The sequence below is a fragment of the Nerophis ophidion genome, linkage group LG03 (assembly GCF_033978795.1).
Source record: "Nerophis ophidion isolate RoL-2023_Sa linkage group LG03, RoL_Noph_v1.0, whole genome shotgun sequence".
Lineage (NCBI taxonomy): Eukaryota > Metazoa > Chordata > Actinopteri > Syngnathiformes > Syngnathidae > Nerophis > Nerophis ophidion.
Window position 1 is genome coordinate 15,615,781 of NC_084613.1, and position 22,608 is coordinate 15,638,388.

The 22,608-nt window shown below is 37.1% G+C and overlaps 1 protein-coding gene across 3 annotated transcripts in view; it reads right to left on the minus strand.

Annotated features, from left to right (window-relative positions):
* The window catches only part of ptprz1a (protein tyrosine phosphatase receptor type Z1a), a 127,214-nt gene that overhangs the window by 53,234 nt on the left and 51,372 nt on the right, over positions 1–22,608 (minus strand). For 2 of the 3 annotated variants that reach the window (XM_061894384.1, XM_061894382.1), the window contains exons 3-6: positions 17,688–17,867; positions 10,491–10,642; positions 10,317–10,412; positions 3,124–3,417 (exon numbers count right to left, since the gene is read on the minus strand). In XM_061894384.1, the coding sequence (XP_061750368.1) occupies positions 3,124–3,417; positions 10,317–10,412; positions 10,491–10,642; positions 17,688–17,867 (722 nt within the window). The remainder of the gene's footprint in view (positions 1–3,123; positions 3,418–10,316; positions 10,413–10,490; positions 10,643–17,687; positions 17,868–22,608) is intronic. The other variant, XM_061894383.1, reaches the window with a different exon arrangement.

A 22,608-nucleotide genomic window follows, 5' to 3' on the forward strand; every position in this document is an offset into this window, starting at 1 on the left:
GCGAACAATAGTAGGAAAAAAAATACAAAACCCCCAAACCAGTGAAGTTGGTACGTGTAAATGGTAAATAAAAACAGAATAGGGTGTACCCTGCCTTCCGCCCGATTGTAGCTGAGATAGGCGCCAGCGCCCCCCGCGACCCCGAAAGGGAATAAGCGGTAGAAATGGATGGATGGATGGATATACAATGATTTGCAAATCCTTTCCAACTTATATTCAATTGAATAGACTTCAAAGACAAGATATTTAACGTTCACCATAAAAAACGTTGTTATTTCTGCAAATAATCATTCATTTAGAATTTAATGGCAGCAACACATTGCAAACAAGTTGGCATTTTTACCGCTGTGTTACACGGCCTTTCTTTTTAACAACACTCAGTAAATGTTTGGGAACTGAGGAGACACATTTTTGAAGCTTTTCACATGGAATTCTTTCCCATTCTTGCTTGATGTACAGCTTAAGTTGTTCAACAGTCCGGAGTCTCCGTTGTGGTATTTTAGGTTTCATATTGCACCACACATTTTTAACGGGAGACAGGTCTGGACTACAGGCAGGCCAGTCTAGTACCCACATTCTTTTACTATGAAGCCACGCTGTTTTAACGCGGGGTTTGGCATCGTCTTGCTGAAATAAGCAGGGGCGTCCATGATAACGTTGCTTGGATGGCAACATATGTTGCTCCAAAACCTGTATGTACTTTTCAGCATCAATGGTGCATTCACAGATGTGTAAGTTACCCACTAATACACCCCCATACCATCACAGATGCTGGCTTTTCAAATTTGCGCCTAGAACAATCCGGATGGCTATTTTCCTCTTTGTTCCGGAGGACACAACGTCTACAGTTCCCAAAAACAGTTTGAAATGTGGACTCGTCAGAACCACAGAACACTTTTCCATTTTGCATCAGTCCATCTTAGATGAGCTCGGGCCCAGCCAAGCCGGCGGCGTGTCTGGGTGTTGTTGATAAACGGCTTTGGCTTAGCATAGTAGAGTTTTAACTTGCACTTACAGATGTAGCGACCAACTGTAGTTACTGACAGTGGTTTTCTGAAGCCAATGTGGTGATATCCTTTACACACTGATGTCGGTTTTTGATGCAGTACCACCTGAGGGGTTGAAGGTTATGGCCTTTCTCCGGATTCTCTGAACTTTTTGATGATATTACGGACCGTAGATGGTGAAATCCCTAAATTCCTTGCAATAGCTTGTTGAGAAATGTTGTTCTTAAACGGTTGGACAATTTTCTCACACATTTGTTGACAAAGTGGTGACCCTCGCCCCCATCCTTGTTTTTGAATGACTGAGTATTCCATGGAAGCTGCTTTAATATCCAATCATGGCACCCACCTGTTTCCCAATTAGCCTGTTCACCTGTGGGATGTTCCAAATAAGTGTTTGATGAGCCTTCCTCAACTTTCTCAGTCTTTTTTGCCACTTGTGCCAGCTTTTTTGAAACATGTTGCAGGCATCAAATTCCAAATGAGCGAATATTTGCAAAAAATAACAAAGTTTCTCAGTTGAAACATTGAATATCTTGTCTTTGCAGTCCATTCAATTGAATATAAGTTGGAAAGGATTTGCAAATCATTGTATTCTGTTTTTATTTACCATTTACACGTGCCAACTTCACTGGTTTTGGAGTTTGTATGCTAGGCAGACATCTCCTTCCTCAGCTGTCAATCATCTAATGACACACACACACACACACACACACACACACACACACACACACACACACACACACACACACATTACTGAGGCCTTTATGGAAACTGTATAACCGTCAGGAACGGCGACCAGTCCAGACTTGTTGTCGTTTATATGTTTAGAAGAAATGTGGAAAAGTTGAACCGCTGACTGCACTCAATCGATCAAACTTTATTGATAAAGCGCTTTTTATTCGCACAAAAATGAAACACAAAGTGCTTGACCGACTTTAAAAATAATCACCCGCATTCCTCTTTGTGGAAACATGGTGTCAAAGTCTTACATCTAAATGTTCAAAGTAAATGTTGAATCTAAAATGTTGAATCTAGATCTAATGTTGAATTATAAAGCTAAATATAAATGTTCTATCTAAATCGGAATCTTGAATCTAATTCCAAATGTTGAATCGAAATGTTGAATTAAATCTAAATATTGAATCTACAGTACATCTAAATGTTAATTTTCTTGTTGTGTCTAAATTTTAACTATAAACGGTAAATGTAAAATCTAAAACCAAATTTCAAATCTAAATATTAAATGTTGACTCTATATCTAAATGTAAAATGTCTACCTAAATGTTACATTTAAAATCTAAATGTTGAATCCAGATCTAATGTTGAATCTAAAGCTAAATGTAAATGTTCAATCCAAAACTAAATATCGAATCTAAATTTAAATGTTGAATCAAATCTAAATATTGAAACTATATGTAAATGTTAAATTGTTTTGTGATGTCTAAATTTTGACTATAAAATCTAAACGTGAAATCTAAATTGAGATTTTAAATCTAAATATTAAATCTAAATGTTGAATCTATATCAAAATGTTAAATCTCTATCTAAATGTTACAATTAAAATCTAAATGTTAAATCTAAATCTAAATGTATCGAAATCTTGAATCTAGAACTAAAGTTGAATCTAAAGTTAAATCTAAAGGTTCAATCGAAATCTAAATGTTTAAAATAAATCTGAATCTTGATTATAACTCTAAATGTTGAATCAAATCTAAATATTAAAGCTATATGTAAATGTTAAATTGCTTTTGATGTCTACATTTTGATTATAAATGGTAAATGTAAATCTAAAATCCAAATGGGAAATATAAATCAAGATTTTAAATCTAAAGATTCAATTCAAATGTTGAATCTATATGTAAATGTTAAATCTCTATCTAAATGTTAAATTTAAAATCAAAATGTGTAATCTAAATCTTAAATCTTAAAGTTAAATCAAAATCTAAATGTAGAATCAGGATTTTCAATCTAGATCTAATGTTGAATCTAAAGCTAAATCTAAATGTTCAATTGAAATCTAAATGTTAAAACTAAATCTGAATCTTGAAGATAATTCAAGATTCATGCTCCTGATTGAGCTCCGGCGTGGCTGCGATGATGATTGCCCCTCCCTCACCTGGTCGGCGGAGATGGCCACAGTGTTCTTGAAGACCACCCACTCCACAGTTTCACTGCAAGGCGGTGTGGTCAGCGAGCCGTTGTAAATGAAATACTTGTCGGTGGAGTTGGGCAGCAGACCTCGCGGCACGAAGGGCGCAATTCGGGCTGAATCCTCTGAGGATAAAAGAACAAGTTTTAGAAGGAAAGCCCGAACAGAAGGGACGAGAGGAGAAGGAGACGTACCGTATCTGCTCACTCTTTTGATGGCCTCGATGATGGCTTCAAAGTGGACGTTGTCCTCCGAGGTCACCTGTGCCAAGTCAAAGGAAACTATTAGCATGAATGCTAACAAGACTGAAATCAACATTCTTCAACATTCAAGAAGACAAATGTTGCATCCAAGACAACTGGAGCGTTGGACATTCCAACCTTCAAAAAGTTGTATGCTAAGTCAGATTGCTATGGAAGCCCGTTCCGCTACTCAAAATAAATATATTTCAATGGTAAATCCTAATTATGAGATAAAAAGTCAAAATTATGAGATAAAAAAGTCATAATTATAGGATAAAAAGTCAAAATTATGAGATAAAAAGTCAAAATTATGAGATAACAAGCCATAATTATGAGATAAAAAGCCATAATTATGAGATAAAAGATCAAAATTATGAGATAAAAAGTCATAATTATGAGCGAATAAGCCATAATTATGAAATAAAAGTCAAAATTATGAGATAAAAAGTCAAAATTATGAGATAAAAATTCATAATTATGAAATCAATTCATAATTATGAGATAAAAGGTAAAAATTATGACATAAAAAGCCTTTATTTTTTAGACTAAAAAGTCTAAATTATGAGATAAGAAGCCATAACTTTGAGATAAAAAGTCAAAACTATGAGATAAAAAGTCAAAATTATGAGATAGAAATTCATAATTCATTAGGGACGGCGTGGCGCAGTGGGAGAGTGGCCGTGCGCAACCCGAGGGTCCCTGGTTCAAATCCCACCTAGTACCAACCTCGTCACATCCATTGTGTCCTGAGCAAGGCACTTCACCCTTGCTCCTGATGGGTGCTGGTTGGCGCCTTGCATGGCAGCTCCCTCCATCAGTGTGTGAATGGGTAAATGTGGAAGTAGTGTCAAAGTGCCTTGAGTACCTTGAAGGTAGAAAAGCGCTATACAAGTACAACCCATTTATCATTATTAGACAAAAGGTCAAAATTATGAGATAAAAAGCCATAAATATGAAATAAAAAGTCTAAATTATAAGATAAGAAGCCATAATTATGAGATAAAAAGTCTAAATTTTGAGATAAGAAGTCAAAATTATGAAATAAAGTCCATAATTATGAGATTAAAAACTCAAAATTATGAGATAAAAAGTCAAAATTATGAGATTAAAAATCATAATTATGAGATAAAAGGTCAAAATTATGAGATAAAAAGCCATAATTATGAGATTAAAAGCCATAATTATGAGATAAAAGGTCAAAATTATGAGGTAAAAAGTCATAATTATGAGCGAATAAGCCATAATTATGAGATAAAAAGTCAAAATTATGAGATAAAAAGTCAAAATTATGAGATAAAAATTCATAATTATGAAATCAATTCATAATTATGAGATAAAAGGTCAAAATTATGACATAAAAAGCCTTTATTTTTTAGACTAAAAAGTCTAAATTATGACATAAGAAGCCATAACTTTGAGATAAAAAGTCAAAACTATGAGATAAAAAGTAAAAATTATGAGATAGAAATTCATAATTATTAGACAAAAGGTCAAAATTATGAGATAAAAAGCCATAAATATGAAATAAAAAGTCTAAATTATAAGATAAGAAGCCATAATTATGAGATAAAAAGTCTAAATTATGAGATAAGAAGTCAAAATTATGAAATAAAGTCCATAATTATGAGATTAAAAACTCAAAATTATGAGATAAAAAGTCTAAATTATGAGATAAGAAGTCAAAATTATGAAATAAAGTCCATAATTATGAGATTAAAAACTCAAAATTATGAGATAAAAAATCAAAATTATGAGATTAAAAATCATAATTATGAGATAAAAGGTCAAAATTATGAGATAAAAAGCCGTAATTATGAGATAAAAAGTCAAAAATATGAGATAAAAGGTCTAAATGATGAGATAAGAAGCCATAATTATGAGATAAAAAGTCTAAATTATGAGATAAGAAGTCAAAATTATGAAATAAAGTCCATAATTATGAGATTAAAAACTCAAAATTATGAGATAAAAAGTCAAAATTATGAGATTAAAAATCATAATTATGAGATAAAAGGTCAAAATTATGAGATAAAAAGCCGTAATTATGAGATAAAAAGTCAAAAATATGAGATAAAAAGTCTAAATGATGAGATAAGAAGCCATAATTGTGAGATAAAGAGTCTAAATTATGAGATAAGAAGTCAAAATTATGAAATAAAATCCAAAATTATGAGATTAAAAACTCAAAATTATGAGATAAAAAATCTAAATTATGAGATTATTAGTCAAAATTATGAGATAAAAAGTCATAATCATGAGATAAAAGGTCAAAATTATGAGATAAAAAGCCATAATTATGATTTAAAAAGTCAAAATTATGAGATAAAAAGTCAAAATTATGAGATAAAAAGACAAAATTATGAGATTAAAAACTCTAAATTTTAGATAAAAAGTCAAAACTATAATACTAATAGTCAAAATTATGAGATAAAAAGTCATAATTATGAGATAAAACATCAAAATTATGAGATAAAAAGCCATAATTATGAGATAAAAAGCCAAATTATGAGATTAATAGTCAAAATATGAGATAAAAAGTCATAATCATGAGATAAAAGGTCAAAATTATGAGATAAAAAGCCATAATTATGAGTTAAAAAGTCAAAATTATGAGATAAAAAGTCAAAATTATGAAATAAAAAGACATAATTATGAGACTAAAAACTCAAAATTATGAGATAAAAAGTCATAATTATGCGATAAAAAGTCATAATTATGAGATAAAAGGTCAAAATTATGAGATAAAAAGTCAAAAGTATGAGATAAAAAGTCTAAATTATGAGATAAGAAGCCAAAATTATGAGATAAAAGGTCAAAATTAGGAGATAAAAAGACAAATTATGAGATTAATAGTCAAAATATGAGATAAAAAGTCATAATCATGAGATAAAAGGTCCAAATTATGAGATAAAAAGCCATAATTATGAGTTAAAAAGTCAAAATTATGAGATAAAAAGTCAAAATTATGAGATAAAAAAGACATAATTATGAGATTAAAAACTCAAAATTATGAGATAAAAAGTCATAATTATGCGATAAAAAGTCATAATTATGAGATAAAAGGTCAAAATTATGAGGTAAAAAGTCAGAAGTATGAGATAAAAAGTCTAAATTCTGAGATAAGAAGCCAAAATTATGAGATAAAAGGTCAAAATTATGAGATAAAAAGTCATAATTATGAGATAAAAAGTTAAATTTATGAGATAAACAGTCAAAATTATGAGATAAAAAGCCATAATTATGAGATAAAAAGTCAAAATTATGAAATAAAAAGTCAAAATTATGAGATAAAAAGCCATAGTTATGAAATAAAAAGTCAAAATTATGAGATAAAAATCCATAATTATGAGATTAAACAAAAGTCAAAATGATTAGAAACGTCAAAATTATGAGATAAAACTCATAATCATGAGATAAAAAGTCGAAATTAAATCAACGTCGAAATTATAAGATTGTCAGAAAGTCGAAACCGTTAGATAAAAAGTCGAAATCATGAGATAAAGTCGAATGAGATTTGTCAAACTAATGAGATTAAAAGTCATGATTATGAGATAAAGAGTCAAAAATATGAGATAGTCGAAATTTCGAGATAAAAAGTCTTAATCATAAGATAAGTCAAAATGATAAGTCGACTTTCTTATCTCATAATTATGACTTTTTATCTTATATGTGACTTTATTTCATAATTATGACTTTTTATCTTATATGTGACTTTATTTCATAATTATGACTTTTTATCTTATATGTGACTTTATTTCATAATTCTCATTTGTTTTATCTGATAATCAGGATGTACCATTGGGGTATTTTCTATCAGTGGCAAAAAGGGGCTACCTTAGATCTCCATGTTTCCAACTTCCCAGCGGGCCTCAAACGCAGCACAGAGACCACCTGACCTGCCCCCCTCCCACACACAGCAGCGCTCAGGTAGTAACACAACTAGTTGTTTGTGCTCCAACATGGCCTCCTCTGCTGGTTCCAGCACGCCAGCGCCGCCCGAGGCCACCAGACCAAACATCACAAACCTTCTCCAGCTGAAAACGTTTAAGTACAACACAATGGCAACTTGGAATGACTCACAACAACACATTCCAAGTGCTAAGGCGTTTGGCAGACATGTTGCAGCACACACACGGACTCGTTCAGGTTCCTGGGATCCATAATCTCCCGGGACCTGAGGTGGACCTCCCGCATAGACACAAACAGGAAGAAGGCGGTCATGTTCTACACTTCCGTCACTGTCTGCTCGGATCTGCAACCACGCTGGACACAGGCGGACTGCAACCGACCACCAGGACAGCAGAGAAGATCATCGGTGTCCATCCCCACCCACCTCTAAACGTCGAATCTATATGTTGGATTCAATTCTAAATGTCGAATCTAATTCTCAATGTTGAATCGTAATGTTGAATCTAAATGTTGAATACAATTATTGAATCTGATTTTTGAATTTAAATGTTGAATTTAATTCTAAACGTTGAATCTAAATGTTGGATTTAATTCTAAACCTTGAGTCTAAATGTTGGATTTAATTCCAAATGTTGAATCTATATCTGAATGTTGAATCTAATTCTAAATGTTGAGTCTTGAAGTTGAATTTAAATGCTGAATCTAAATGTTGATTCTCAATGTTGAATATAAATGTTGAATCTCAATGTAGAATTTATATGTAGAATCTAATTCTGAAGGTTGAATATTATTGTTGAATCTAAATGTTGAATCTAAATGTTGAATCTCAATGTTGAACTTAAATGTTGAAACTAAATGTTTAATTTAAATGTTGAATCTAATTGTTGACATAAATGTTGAGTTTAAATGTTGAATCTAAATGTTGAATTTAATTATTAAATCTAAATGTTGAACTTAAATATTGAATCTAAATGTTGAATCTAATTCTGAATCTTAAATCTTAATGTTGAATCTCAATATTGAATTTAAATGTTGATTCTCAATGTTGAATCTAAATGTTGAATTTAAATGTTGAATCTAAATGTTGAATTTAAATGTTGAATCTAATTCTGAATGTTGAATCTTAATGTTGAATCTAAATGTTTAATCTAAATGTTGAATTTAAATATTGAATCTAAATGTTGAATCTAATTCTGAATGTTGAATCTTAATGTTGAATCTTAAATTCTGAATCTCAATGTTGAAATTAAATGTTGAATTTTAATGTCGAATTTAAATGTTGAACCTCAATGTTGAATCTCAATGTTGAATTTAAATGTTGAATCTAAATGTTAAATTTAAATATTGAATCTAAATGTTGAATCTAATTTTGAATGATGAATCTTAATGTTGAATCCAAATGTTGAATTTAAATGTTGATTCTTAATGTTGAATTTAAATGTTGAATCTAATTGTTGACTCTAAATGTTGAATCTCAATATTGAATTTAATGGTTGAATCTAATTGTCGAATCTAAATGTTGAATCTAATTTTGAGTGTTGAATCTTAATGTTAAATCTAAATGTTGAATCTCAATATTGAATTTAAATGGTGAATCTGTTGATTCTAAATGTTGAATCTCAATATTGAATTTAAATGTTGAATCTTAATGTTGAATTTCAATGTTGAATTTAAATGTTGAATCTAATTTTTTAATCTAAATGTTGAATCTAATTTTGAATGTTGAATCTTAATGTTGAATCTTAATGTTGAATCTCAATGTGGAATTTAAATGTTGAATCTAATTGTTGAATCTAAATGTTGAATTTAAATATTGAATCTAAATGTTGAATCTAATTCTGAATGTTGAATCTAAATGTTGAATTTAAATGTTGAATTCAAATGTTGAATCTAAATGTTGAATTTAAATGTTGAATTTAAATGCTGAATCTGAATGTTGAATCTTAATGTTGAATCTGAATGCTGAATTTGAATGTTGATTCTAAATGTTGAATTTTAAATGTTGAATCTAAATGTTGAATTTAAATGTTGAATCTAATTTTTGAATCTAAATGTTGAATCTAATTTTGAATGTTGAATCTTAATGTTGAATCTCAATGTAAAATTTAAATGTTGAATCTAATTGTTGAATCTAAATGTTGAATTTAAATATTGAATTTAAATGTTGAATCTAATTCTGAATGTTGAATCTAAATGTTGAATTCAAATGTTGAATCTAAATGTTGAATTTAAATGTTGAATTTAAATGTTGAATCTTAATGTTGAATCTAAACGCTGAATTTGAATGTTGATTCTAAATGTTGAATTTTAAATGTTGAATTTAAATGTTGAATCTAAATGTTGAATTTAAATGTTGAATCTAAATGTTGATTCTAATTCTGGATGTTGAATCTTAATGTTGAATCTAAATTCTGAAACTCAATGTTGAATTTAAATGTTGAATCTTAAAGTTGAATCCAATTGTTGAATCTAAATGTTGATTCTAATTCTGGATGTTGAATCTTAATGTTGAATCTAAATTCTGAAACTCAATGTTGAATTTAAATGTTGAATCCAATTGTTGAAACTTAATGTTGAATTTAAATGTTGACTCTAAATGTTGGATCTCAATACTGAATTTAAATGTGGAATCTCAATGTTAAATCTTAATCTCAATATATCATTCTGTATAAAATGTGTCCTAGACTTCCTATTTTGGGCATCTAGAATAAACAATTAGGATGTACTTCATTTCCAATCGGGACATTCAGATCGGCTTGTAACGTAAGGATGACTAAAGAAAACCGAGTAGTTTTCTCTTGAAACGGTCTTTGAACCATGGGCGGTGCCGGAGCGCTTTGTGCCGTGGTCGCCAACAGCGACTCATGTTTCATGTTCCGTCTTTGTACTCCATTTAAAAAAAAAGTTCCAACTTTTGTTTCCTCTGGCCACAAACACGCTCTGCCAGCTCATGCCAGGAACCTCATTTGCACATAAATGATCACCTGAGCAGCGTGTCAAGTCACACACCTCAAAGAGCACGGCGAGGGCTGTGACTCGGCCTCCGGCCTTCATGCTTTGCTCCAGGGAATCGAATCGGAGCGGCTCGTAGCAGTACACCTGCATCTGTGGCACAGGAACGAGAAAGGTCGTTAGTGCTCGTTAGCAGCATTGACGTGCCAACCGTGTACTTCAGTGTCTCACCTCCAGGGGGTGCTTGACGCCATCCAAGCTGTGCTCGGAGCCGTCGGAGGAGGCGTTACAGCGCCCCCAGTGGAAGGTGATGCGCCCCGCCTTGAACTTTGACCTGAGACCCCCTCCGCTGACGTAGAAGTCTCCGTCCAGGTGCACTGCCACTACATGCACAACGCAGACGGGCAACAATTGAGTGGTGTGACGTCAAAAATGACACGCTGTCGGCATAGCTCGGTTGGTAGAGTGGCCGTGCCAGCAACTTGAGGGTTGCAGGTTTGATTCCCGCTTCTGCCATCCGAGTCACTGCCGTTGTGTCCTTGGGCAAGACACTTTACCCACCTGCTCCCAGTGCCACCCACACTGGTTTAAATGTAACTTAGATATTGGGTTTCACTATGTAAAGCACTTTGAGTCACTTGAGAAAAGCGCTATGTAAATATAATTCACTTCACTACCCTTTAGGCTCCGCCTCCTAGAACGTGTCACATTCAAAGTTGACGGAAACGAGCCCGGTTGCGGACTCAGCCGCAGTTCTCAAATTAATGTTGCAATTTTCAATGCAAAGAAAGCAACTGACAATCCAACGTAAGTAAAGCAAGGCTATTACGTACCCAAAAATGCGTTAGCTTCCTGCTAACGTACACAAGCTTTGCTACTGATTAGCATTAGCGATTTTACATGGCGATTCCATCGCCTTTAACTGTGTTAATGAAAACTACAACAAAGAGGCACGCTACCATCGAGCATTTGGTGTGTAATGAGTACAATACTTACAGTATTAACACTTTTTAGGGCGCAACATGAGACTCGATTTAGCAAAGACTGAACTGATTGGCAACACTAAATTGGCCCTAGTGTGTGAATGTGAGTGTGAATGTTGTCTGTCTATCTGTGTTGGCCCTGCGATGAGGTGGCGACTTGTCCAGGGTGTACACCGCCTTCCGCCCGATTGTAGCTGAGATAGGCACTAGCGACCCCAAAGGGAATACGCGGAAGAAAATGGATGGATGGATGAACTGACTAGCCATCACACCGTAAACTATACAGTAATTGCGACTTATTGTTGTCAGGTACAAACACTGACGACATCTATTAAACAAGACAGGAAGCAAGGAATTAAACAGAGACGGAATTAAATTTGGCTCAATAAAGAGAAAAGTCTGGATTGTACTCGTTGTACAGTTCCGCCGCGCTCCGACGAATGATTGTGCGCCTCCTCTTTTATTTGGACTTTCCCGGATTACATGGCAACAGCTGTTTCTAAGGGTGGGGGGGGGGTCGTAAACAGCCATCGCCTTTGGTTAGTGAACAGTTCAAAGAAAAGGTCGTAAAACAGTTCGCCTGGAGGGGGAGTCTGGTCTTGCTTCCTCTCCGCTTTGTAGTTCTCGGGTCAAGACAAAATCTTTCTGTGGATTACAATACATCAAAGAAAGAGTGTTTTATGCTTGTTTTTGCGTGTATTTCGTGTGTTTTGTGAGGATTCTACTGTACTTTTGCGGCTGTCCTGCCCAAAGAGGTGACTCTCGATGCGTCTACTTTCCGTTTAAACAAGGCCACTAACTAACTGACTCTTTGTCCGCAGGCAACACAACAAATATTGACTCGAGCTCAAGCTGATGGATTTGTGTTGAGTCTCTTGACAGGTTTCTTTGTACTCGTTCACTGAGGCTCAAAAATGTGTTTCCGACAAAAGCGCACCGGTGAAGTTTTTGGCTGGTGACGCATTTGTTTTTTTTTACTCTAATTCAGTGTTTATGAACATTGGGCCGGGTACCACTGTTGGACCACAGCTGTGGTCCGTATGGGCTCAGCTGAAATACACTTTAAGAAATTTCCCGAGACTTAAGAGCTATTTTCTTGTCTCCAGTCATTGATTTTAAAATCCATATTTAAAATGTGTCTATTGAAGTTTAAAAATGTTGAAATTGAGAAAACAACTATTCAAATAATTTATGTTGACTATTCCCCACATAGAAAATATTGTTTAAATGAACGATGCTTAAGAATTACAAGTTAAATAATGCTTGTTTTCAGAATAAAATACCCTTTTTAGCGGAAAAGTCCTGCTAATTTCGAGATATACAAGTCCAAATGTAGGATTTATTATCAAGTAAAATTAATTAGCTGCATGGACAGATAGATAACTAGTTTTTAATATTTTTTTTCTCCCTAAAATCCCGTCTTTTTATCTTGTATTTTTTGTCAGTTTTAAACAAAGAGAAGAAGTCAGTTTCTTAAGCGCAAAAACTATAACTAAAGAAGTGAAGCTGTATTTTCATTTGCACTTCATTCTTTTGGACTGTAGTATATTTATATTAGCACAACATAATTTTATGTGAAAAATAAAACATTTTGACAGTATTTGATTCGGCCCCGGGCTCCTCTGTAGTGGAAAAGTTTGGCCCCAAGGTCAAAAAAGGGTAAGAAGCCCTGCTCGACTTCATGGAAATATAGGTTGAATTTGATTGTCATTGCGCTTAAAAGTACAATGAAAGGTGTTTAGAGTACAACCCGCCCAAGAAGACATGATTGATGGGTAGGACAGGTAGGAAAAATGATAAACAATATTTGATTGGGCCCCGGCTCCTCTGTAGTGGAAAAGTTTGGCCCCAAGGTCAAAAAAGGTAAGAAGCCCTGCTCTACTTCATGTTAATATAGGTTGAATTTGATTGTCATTGCGCTTAAAAGTACAATGAAATGTGTTTAGAGTACAACCCGCTCAAGAAGACATGACAGATGGGTAGGACAGGTAGGGAAAATGATAAACATGCGGGGAGGAGGAAATCACAAACAAAACGCTTAAAGGGGGCGGGGCTCAATTTGAGACCAGGAAAAGACATGTATGTGAGTAGCGAGTATTTTTCCTGGACGCGTGTGGATTAGTGTTGTAGCGATATCAGCCAGTCAGTCCGAAAAAAAAAAGTCAACACACAACAGGTGTGTGTCCATGAAAGACAAGGAAGAAATTTGGAGCTTCTTCACTGTGCTGTCCTCTGAGAGAGTCTCGTGCTTTGTCACACCGTTCCAGCCAGGGGGAGAAAAGCAAAACCCGATTCAGAATGTTCGTGTTTCAGCCAGCGAAAACAAATCCAAACGTTTCACTCCGGTTGTCCATTCCGAGTCCTGAAATTGATCGGCACTTCGCTTTGCAGAGCAGACAGATTCTCCAAGATGTTGTCCCAAGTTTGGGGTTGAGGCCAGAATCCACAAAAGTCTGAGTGCCCACAGCTCTGGCCATCCTTTAATCATTTATGGCAGCTTCCAGACTTGACGATCCGCCAGGGCAACAGTCCTGTTATCACAATTCTGAATCGGTCCTCGGCTGGAGGGATCGGCAGGCACGCGAGCCACCACTTCTCCCAAGAGTCCATCGCGTGTCCGGCAACAAAACGTTCTGGGTCGCTCCAAACCTGTGATCTCGTCAATTTCGTTGAAGGGTGAGTTGATCATCCGAATGATAACGAGATAAGAACAAACTAATTCACTTTGTTATCAAAACGTCTTAATCGAGACATTAACATTATTTGGGTTTTGCGCCAATCTTTCTTAGGTGAAAACTTACTTCGTTGTGAACGTGTGAACACCTAAACTTAACCATTCATTCAAACGCTAGCCTGGATTTTCCAGGCAGCAACAAACACCTGTTAGCTCACAAGCCCCCTCGACACCTTTCTGGTGAGTCAGGGTATTGCAGCGTTTTATTGTGAAATCATCAAGAACAACTTCGTTGAACGTCGTTGTCCCAAACACGCCTTGTGTTGCACAACTGCTAACGCCAGACTCCGAAACAGGAAAGCGCTTAATGGCGCCTCTAACGTGTGCGTGCCTGAACATGACATAAACCGCCAAAGCCCGCGGGCCTCATGTGTGTGAAGTTGCGTGGATTTCCGACAAAAATATGCCTTATGCTCAAATCCAGAAAATCCCACTCCCTGTCCACGCCCCTATTTAAATATGCAAATGATATTCAAATTAACCGTGCGCTTGAGGTAAGACACTATGCCCAAAAAGAATTCACAGACAAGGAGTTTTGGCGGGCTGTCTTCTGGCATCCCCAGCGAATGAAAGTGGGTTGAGTGGGGTAAAAAAATTCCCTATTTTCCGGACTATAGAGTCAATCAATCAATGTTTATTCGTATAGTCCTGAATCACAAGTGTCTCAAAGGGCTGCACAAGCCACAACCACATCCTCGGTTCGGATCCCACATAAGGGCAAAGAAAAACTCACAACCCAGTGGGATGTCAATGTGAATGACTATGAGAAACCTTGGAGAGGACCGCAGATGTGGGTCAGACCGTGTCAAACCGTGGACTTTGGGGTTTGGATTGTTTTTCCGAGGCAAAGGAAAGTTGGCACGAGCAAGACGTGAGTGTGAGTTCATATTCTCTTTTAATAGTGTAACAAAAAAAAAAGGGCAAAACAAAGGCGCGCACAATGGCGGAGAACAAACTTGACTAGAAAACAAATCTAGCACTATGGCATGACTATAGACAAAAAAACAAAAATCAACAACTGTGACATAAAAAAAAATACAAAAAACTTACGTGGCATGAGCAGGAGGGAAACTATGGGCAGAGTGATTAGCAGGCATGGCATGGCATGAAGGGAGTAGGGGTAAAGTCGCCAGGCTGACTTCCTGGCAACTTCCGGTTTAAATAATAGACATGACTATAGACAAAAAAAACAAAAAACAACAACTGTGACATAAAAAAAAACAAAAAACTTACGTGGCATGAGCAGGAGGGAAACTATGGGCAGAGTGATTAGCAAGCATGGCATGGTATGAAGGAAGTAGGGGTAAAGTCGCCAGGTTGACTTCCGGTTTAAATAATAGACATAACTCTAAACAAAATAACAAAAATCAACAACTTGGACATTAAAAAAACAAAAAAAACTTACGCGGCATGAGCAGGAGGGAAACTATGGGCGGAGTGATTAGCAGGCATGGCATGGCATGAAGGGAGTAGGGGTAAAGTCGCCAGGCTGACTTCCTGGCAACTTCCGGTTTAAATAATAGACATGATCATTTCAAACAGGTGTGAGACATGAGGACAGGGGCGTGACATGAGGACAAGGTGAAAACTAATGACTTGGCATGGTAACAAAGCAAACAAGGAAGTGCAGGAACAGGAACAGAGTGTCCAATAAACAAAACCGAACATCACCAAAACAAAACATGATCCCATAGACGTGACGGACCGGATGCAACGAACGTCGAGTGGGTTAAGCATAATATTGTGAAAGTCCAGTCCATAGTGGATCTAACATAATAGTGAGAGTCCAGTCCATAGCGGGGCCAGCAGGAGACCATCCCGGGCGGAGACGGGTCCACCCCGGGTCCCGACTCTGGACAGCCAGCACTTCATCCATGGCCACCAAATAGAGTGCAGCGGTATATAAGCCGCAGACATATACAAACCCTGTTTCCATATGAGTTGGGAAATTGTGTTAGATGTAAATATAAACGGAATACAATGATTTGCAAATCATTTTCAACCCATATTCAGTTGAATATGCTACTAAGACAACATATTTGATGTTCAAACTCATAAACATTTTTTTTTTTGCAAATAATCATTAACTTTAGAATTTGATGCCAGCAACACGTGACAAAGACGTTGGGAAAGGTGGCAATAAATACTGATAAAGTTGAGGAATGCTCATCAAACACTTATTTGGAACATCCCGCAGGTGTGCAGGCTAATTGGGAACAGGTGGGTGCCATGATTGGGTATAAAAAGAGCTTCCCAAAAAAGGCTCAGTCTTTCACAAGAAAGGATGGGGCGAGGTACACCCCTTTGTCCACAACTGCGTGAGCTAATAGTCAAACAGTTTAAGAACAACGTTTTCTCAAAGTGCAATTGCAAATAAATCTAGGGATTTCAACATCTACGGTCCATAATATCATCAAAAGGTTCAGAGAATCTGGATAAATCACTCCACGTAAGCGGCATGGCCCGAAACCAGCATTGAATGACCGTGACCTAAGATCCCTCAGACGGCACTGTATCAAAAACCGACATCAATCTCTAAAGGATATCACCACATCGGCTCAGGAACACTTCAGAAAACCACTGTCACTAAATACAGTTCGTCACTACATCTGTAAGTGCAAGTTAAATCTCTACTATACAAAACTAACGCCATTTATCAACAACATCCAGAAACGCCCCCGGCTTCTCTGGGCTCGACATCATTTAAGATGGACTTATGCAAAGTGGAAATGTGTCCTATGGTCTGACGAGTCCACATTTCAAATTGTTTTTGGAAATATTTAACATCGTGTCATCCGGACCAAAAGGTAAGCTAACCATCCAGACTGTTATCGATATAAAGTTCAAAAGCCAGCATCTGTGATGGTATGGGGGTGCATTAGTGCCCAAGGCATGGGTAACTTACACATCTGTGAAGGCACCATTAATGCTGAAAAGTACCTACAGGTTTTGGAACAACATATGCTGCCATTGAACGACTGAAGCTCTACATAAAACAAGAATGGGAAAGAATTCCACTTTCAAAGCTTCAACAATTAGTTTCCTCAGTTCCCAAACGTTTATTGAGTGTTGTTAAAAGAAAAGGTGATGTAACACAGTGGTGAACATGCCCTTTCCCAACTACTTTGACACGTGTTAAACCATGAAATTCTAAGTTAATTATTATTTGCAAAAAAAAAATTAAGTTTATGAGTTTGAACATCAAATATCGTTGTCTTTGTAGTGCATTAAACTGAATATGGGAATAAGGATTTGCAAATCATTGTATTCCGTTTATATTTACATTTAACACAATTTCCCAACTCATATGGTAACGGGGTTTGTACCTATATGTGTATATATTCACTGTTACTGTTAGTCCGTGTAATCAGATTCAAAACATGAATATTCACTTCAACTTTTCGAGTTTTTCATCAAAACCAGTGAGGTTTTTCCCTTGCCTGAACTGCTCCATTGTTCTACAGTCTGGCGCTCGAACAAAGACTTTTCAAATTGCACACACAAAAAAAGACAACGTCAACCTTGCTTACACCTTCGCTTAACAATCTCGTGTTTCACGCCACTCAGGAGAGACGCGATCTGGAAAAAGGTTGCGAGTGTAACTCTAGCCCGGACAAAAGGACGGAAGGGAGAGGGAAACAAGGAGAGTCCGTGTCCTCTGAAGGGAGGAGGACAAGAGAAGGTGGAGATAAGGAGGTGCCTCGCCCCTACCGGTCTTGCCGTCATTCTTGATGGTGGTCCGCTCCCCCGTCAAGTCCTCCCAGCCCTCCAGCCTCAGCTTCTGGTACTGCAGCTTGACCTGGGCCAGGTTCTCCTCCACGTTGATGGGCGACTGCTTGGCGCTGCTGCATGACGGAAACTTCTTGGCCCAGTTGTCCTGGTTCAACGTTCCTGGAAAACACAAACAGTTTGGAGTTGAAATCGACTGATAGAATAAGCGGTAGAAAAATGAATGGATGGATGTTTTTTTTTTTCAGAGCCGATGCCGATTATTAGAAGTCGGTGATATTTAGAGCTGATATTTCCAGTAAAAGTTATTGAAAAATGAATAGTATGTGAACTTCTCCATTATGGTTAACAGTGCACCATTGTCTAATGCTCGGTACTTACTTTGTCACGCGCCTTCTCCCTCCCCACCCGTCTGGTACTCAGTGTATAAAGAAAAAAGCGCCCCTCCCTGGGGGCACACATGCTCGCCACACGTGTGACTTGTGTCTACTGAACTGCTCGAGCCTTCAATAAAAATATAGAAAGGTCATTTTTGATTTCTTATTTCCAAGCACATAATTTTGTAGGAAAGGTGGCACCAGTAGCGACATAATGTTTGTTGTGTTTGTATTAGCAGCAAAAAAACCATCAAACTCCTTTATTACATGTGTCTAAGACAGGGGTCGGCAACCAAAAAACGTTGGAAGAACCATATTGGACCAAAAATATAAAAAACTAATCTGTCTGGAGCTGCAAAAAATGAAAAGCCGTATATAAGTCTTACAATGAGGGCAACACATGACGTAAGTGTCTATATTAGCCTACTATCAAAATGACTAAATGTGTCGCAAGCTGAAGCAAATCTTCATTGACAAAAATGTTGAAATGTTATATTTATTCTACGCATTTTTAAAGCATTAGAAACCATTAGTAAATCAGAGGGTACACAGAGGGTGAGATAACTCTTCCCTCAGGCGGTAAGTGTCACACATGGACTTGGACTTGGATTGTTTCTTCTACGCAAAGGATGATTGGCACGAGTCAGGCGTGAATGTAAGTACATTTTATTTTACTATTAACACAAAAAAAAAGGGCGCGCACAATGGCGGAGAACAAATACTTGGCTACAAAAAACGAATGACTAGCAAAAAGGCTGCAAACTATAAACACTTGCACTGTGGCATGAACAACAAAACTTACGTGGCGTGGACAAAACGAACAGCATAGCATGGCATGAAGCAGATGGGGAATAAGGAGGTACGTAGGTAGGTAAGGTAGGTAAAGTTGCCAGGACGAAGACAGAAACAGAATTGCTTAAATAATGACCGTGATAACGATTAGCAGGTGTGAGAACTGAGGACCGGGGCGTGACTTGAGGGCAAGGTGAAAATCAATGAGTTGGCATGGAGACGAAAACAAACCAGGAAGTGCAAAAACAGAACTGAGTGTCCAAAAAACCAAACATAACATGACCAAACATGACAAAAACAAAACATAATCCATAGGCGTGACAGTAAGACTCTTGAACGCATCATGATAATCCCTTCAATTCCCCCTAAAAATAGATTAACTCGCTGGAATATAAAGACAATATAACATACATCCATAAACCTTGTTAAGTTAAGTTAAAGTTAAGGTACCAATGATTGTCACACACACACTAGATGTGGTGAAATTTGTCCTCTGCATTTGACCCATACCTTTAATCACCCCCTGGGAAGTGAGGAGAGCAGTGAGCAGCAGCGGTGCTGCGCCCGGGAATCATTTATGGTGATTTAACCCCCAATTCCAACCCTAGAATAATTATGTATATATTATCATCATAACTTTATGCTTAAGGGCCCGTTGATATAAATTATTGTCAATTGTGCTGAAGTGGTATTTTTGTATATATGCAAGCTGGCAATCCAAAAGATTGCCAGTTGTTTTTATCAGTGTTGTGTCTAGACTCGGCCTGCTGACGGTGAAGGCCGAACACCACCATGACGCAGACAGAGCAGAGACAAGGCGATATGACCTGCGACACTTTTTTTTTTTTTACTCTATAATCATATATTGTGTCTAACTAGAGTTGTCGAGATTAACCCCTTCCCTCAGCGACAGTGATGTAAAAGGGACGTTCCTAATAAAAATTGAACTCTGTCTCTGCATGATTCCTTGCTTCTTGTCTGATTAATAGATGTCATCAGTGTTTGAACCTGAAAAACCTGGATGCATATGCAAAAGTGCAATTTATTTATCCGTGCAGAAATCTATTTATTTATATTTGCACCTTATTGCTCTTTTATCCTGCACTACCATGAGCTAATGCAACGAAATTTTGTTCTTATCTGTACTGTGAAGTTCAAATTTGAATGGCAATAAAAAAGAAAGTCTCAGTCTAAGTCTAACTCCTGGAAATAACTGGCTTTTATAAGCCAAAGGTATAGATGTATGTGTCCAAGTTAAAGGAAACGGCAGGCAGATTTACTACAATCTTTGGCAAGCTTGGTAATGTTTGCTGTGGTCTGGAACAACATGGCACACACAACTATCTGAAATGCAGCCAATGTTACATACAGATAATGTGTCATGCATGACATATGCAAAACAAAATTATATACAAAGAGGATTAAAGTAAAGGATATCTAATGAGCTCAAATATAGCTCCAAATGAGACATAATGATGCAATATGTACACACAGCTAGCCTAAATAGCATGTTAGCATTGATTAGCTCGCAGTCATGCGGCGCCCAAACATGCCTGATTAGCACATTACACAAGTCAATGACATCAACAAAGTGCACTTTTGTGCATTCACACACAGCATAAAACTTTTGGTGGACAAAATGAGACAAAGAAGGAGTGGAAGATTCTACATGTAAGCAAACTTTTGCGTCACAGTCCACACTATGGTGAGTTCAAGAACCGCCGAAATGATAATACATTGTCCGGTATGTATATATATATACAAAAACCCCAAAACCAGTGAAGTTGGCACGTTGTGTAAATTGTAAATAAAACCAGAATACAATGATTTAAAAATCATTTTCAACCGATATTCAATTGAATAGACTGCAAAGACAAAATGCTTAACGTCCGAACTGGAAAACTTTTGTTCGTTTTTGCAAACAATAGCTGATTTGGAATTTGATGCCTGCAACATGCTTAAAAAAAGCTGACACACGTGGCAAAAAAGACTGAGAAAGTGGAGGACTGCTCATCAAACACTTATTTGTAACATCCCACAGGCGAACAGGCTAATTGGGAACAGGTGGGTGCCATGGTTGGGTATAAAAGCAGTTTCCATGGAATGCTCAGTCATTCACAAACAAGGATGGGGCGAGGGTCACCAATTAGTCAACAAATGCATGAGCAAATTGTTCAACAACAACATTTCTAAACCAGCTATTGCAAGGAATTTAGGGATTTCACAATCTACGGTCTGTAATATCATCAAAAGGTTCAGAGAATCTGGAGAAATCACTGCATGTAAGCGGCAAGGCTGAAAACCAACATTGAATGACCGTGACCTTCAATCCCTCAGGCGGTACTGCATCAAAAAACAACATCAGGGTGTAAGGGATATCACCACATGGGCTCAGGAACACTTAAGAAAAGCACTGTCAGTAACTACAGTCTGTCCCCAAATCTGTAAGTGCAAGTTAAAACTCTACTATGCAAAGCGAAAGCCATTTATCAACAACACCCAGAAACGCAGACGGCTTTGCTGACCCCGAGCTCATCTATGATGGACTGATGCAAAGAGCAAAAGTGTTCTGTAGTTTGACGAGTCCACATTTCAAATAGTTTTTGGAAACTGTGGACGTCGTGTCCTCCAGACCAAAGAGGAAAAGAACCATCCGGATTGGTGTAGGCGCAAAGTTGAAAAGCCAGCATCTGTGATGGTATGGGGGTGTATTAGTGCCCAAGGCATGGGAAACTTACACATCTGTGAAGGCACCATTAATGCTGAAAGGTACATACAGATTTTGGAGCAACATATGTTGCCATCCAAACAACCTTATCATGGACGCCCCTGCTTATTTCAGCAAGACAACGCCAAGCCATTTGTTACAACAGCTTGGCTTCATAGTAAAAGAGTGCGGGTACTAGACTGGCCTGCCTGTAGTAAAGACCTGTCTCCCATTGAAAATGTGTGGCGCATTACGAACCCTAAAATACCACAACGGAGACCCCGGACTGTTGAACGACTTAAGCTGTACATCAGGCAAAGATGGGAAAGAATTCCACCTGAAAAGCTTAAAAAATGTGTCACCTCAGTTCCCAAACGTTTACTGAGTGTTGTGAAAAGGAAAGGCCATGTAACACAGTGGTGAAAATGCCCCTGTGATGGAGGTTCCTCTGTACCAATAAGAGTACTGATCCATACCTGTATCGATAAGGAATATTGGTATAAAATCCTAACGCTAAACATCCCAAGAAAGCGTCACCAGCGAGTTAAAACAGGACATGGACATGACACATGGTTCCTAGAACCGATGGACTTCTCCAGGCAGGTCAGTCGCACCACGATGTGTCAACTTAGATGATGAAGTGTCCACATTCCTATGACGGCTCACGAGTGTACCCCTCTGGCAGCTAACGAGCTAACGACCTCCAGCTGTCCCACGCGGACGTTCTTCTCTGTCAAGGTCAAAGAACCAACTTTTGAAAAGCCATCGCGCCACACAGTCTGGATCAGGGGTCACCAACGCGGTGCCCGCGGGCAACAAGTCGCCTGCAAGGACCAGATGAGCCGCCCGCTGGCCTGTTCTAAAAATAGCTCAAATAGCAGCACTTACCAGTGAGCTGCCTCTATTTTTTCAATTGTATTTATTTACTAGCAAGCTGGTCTCGCTTTGCTCGACATTTTTAATTCTAAGAGAGACAAAACTCAAATAGAATTTGAAAATCCAAGAAAATATTTTAAAGACTTGGTCT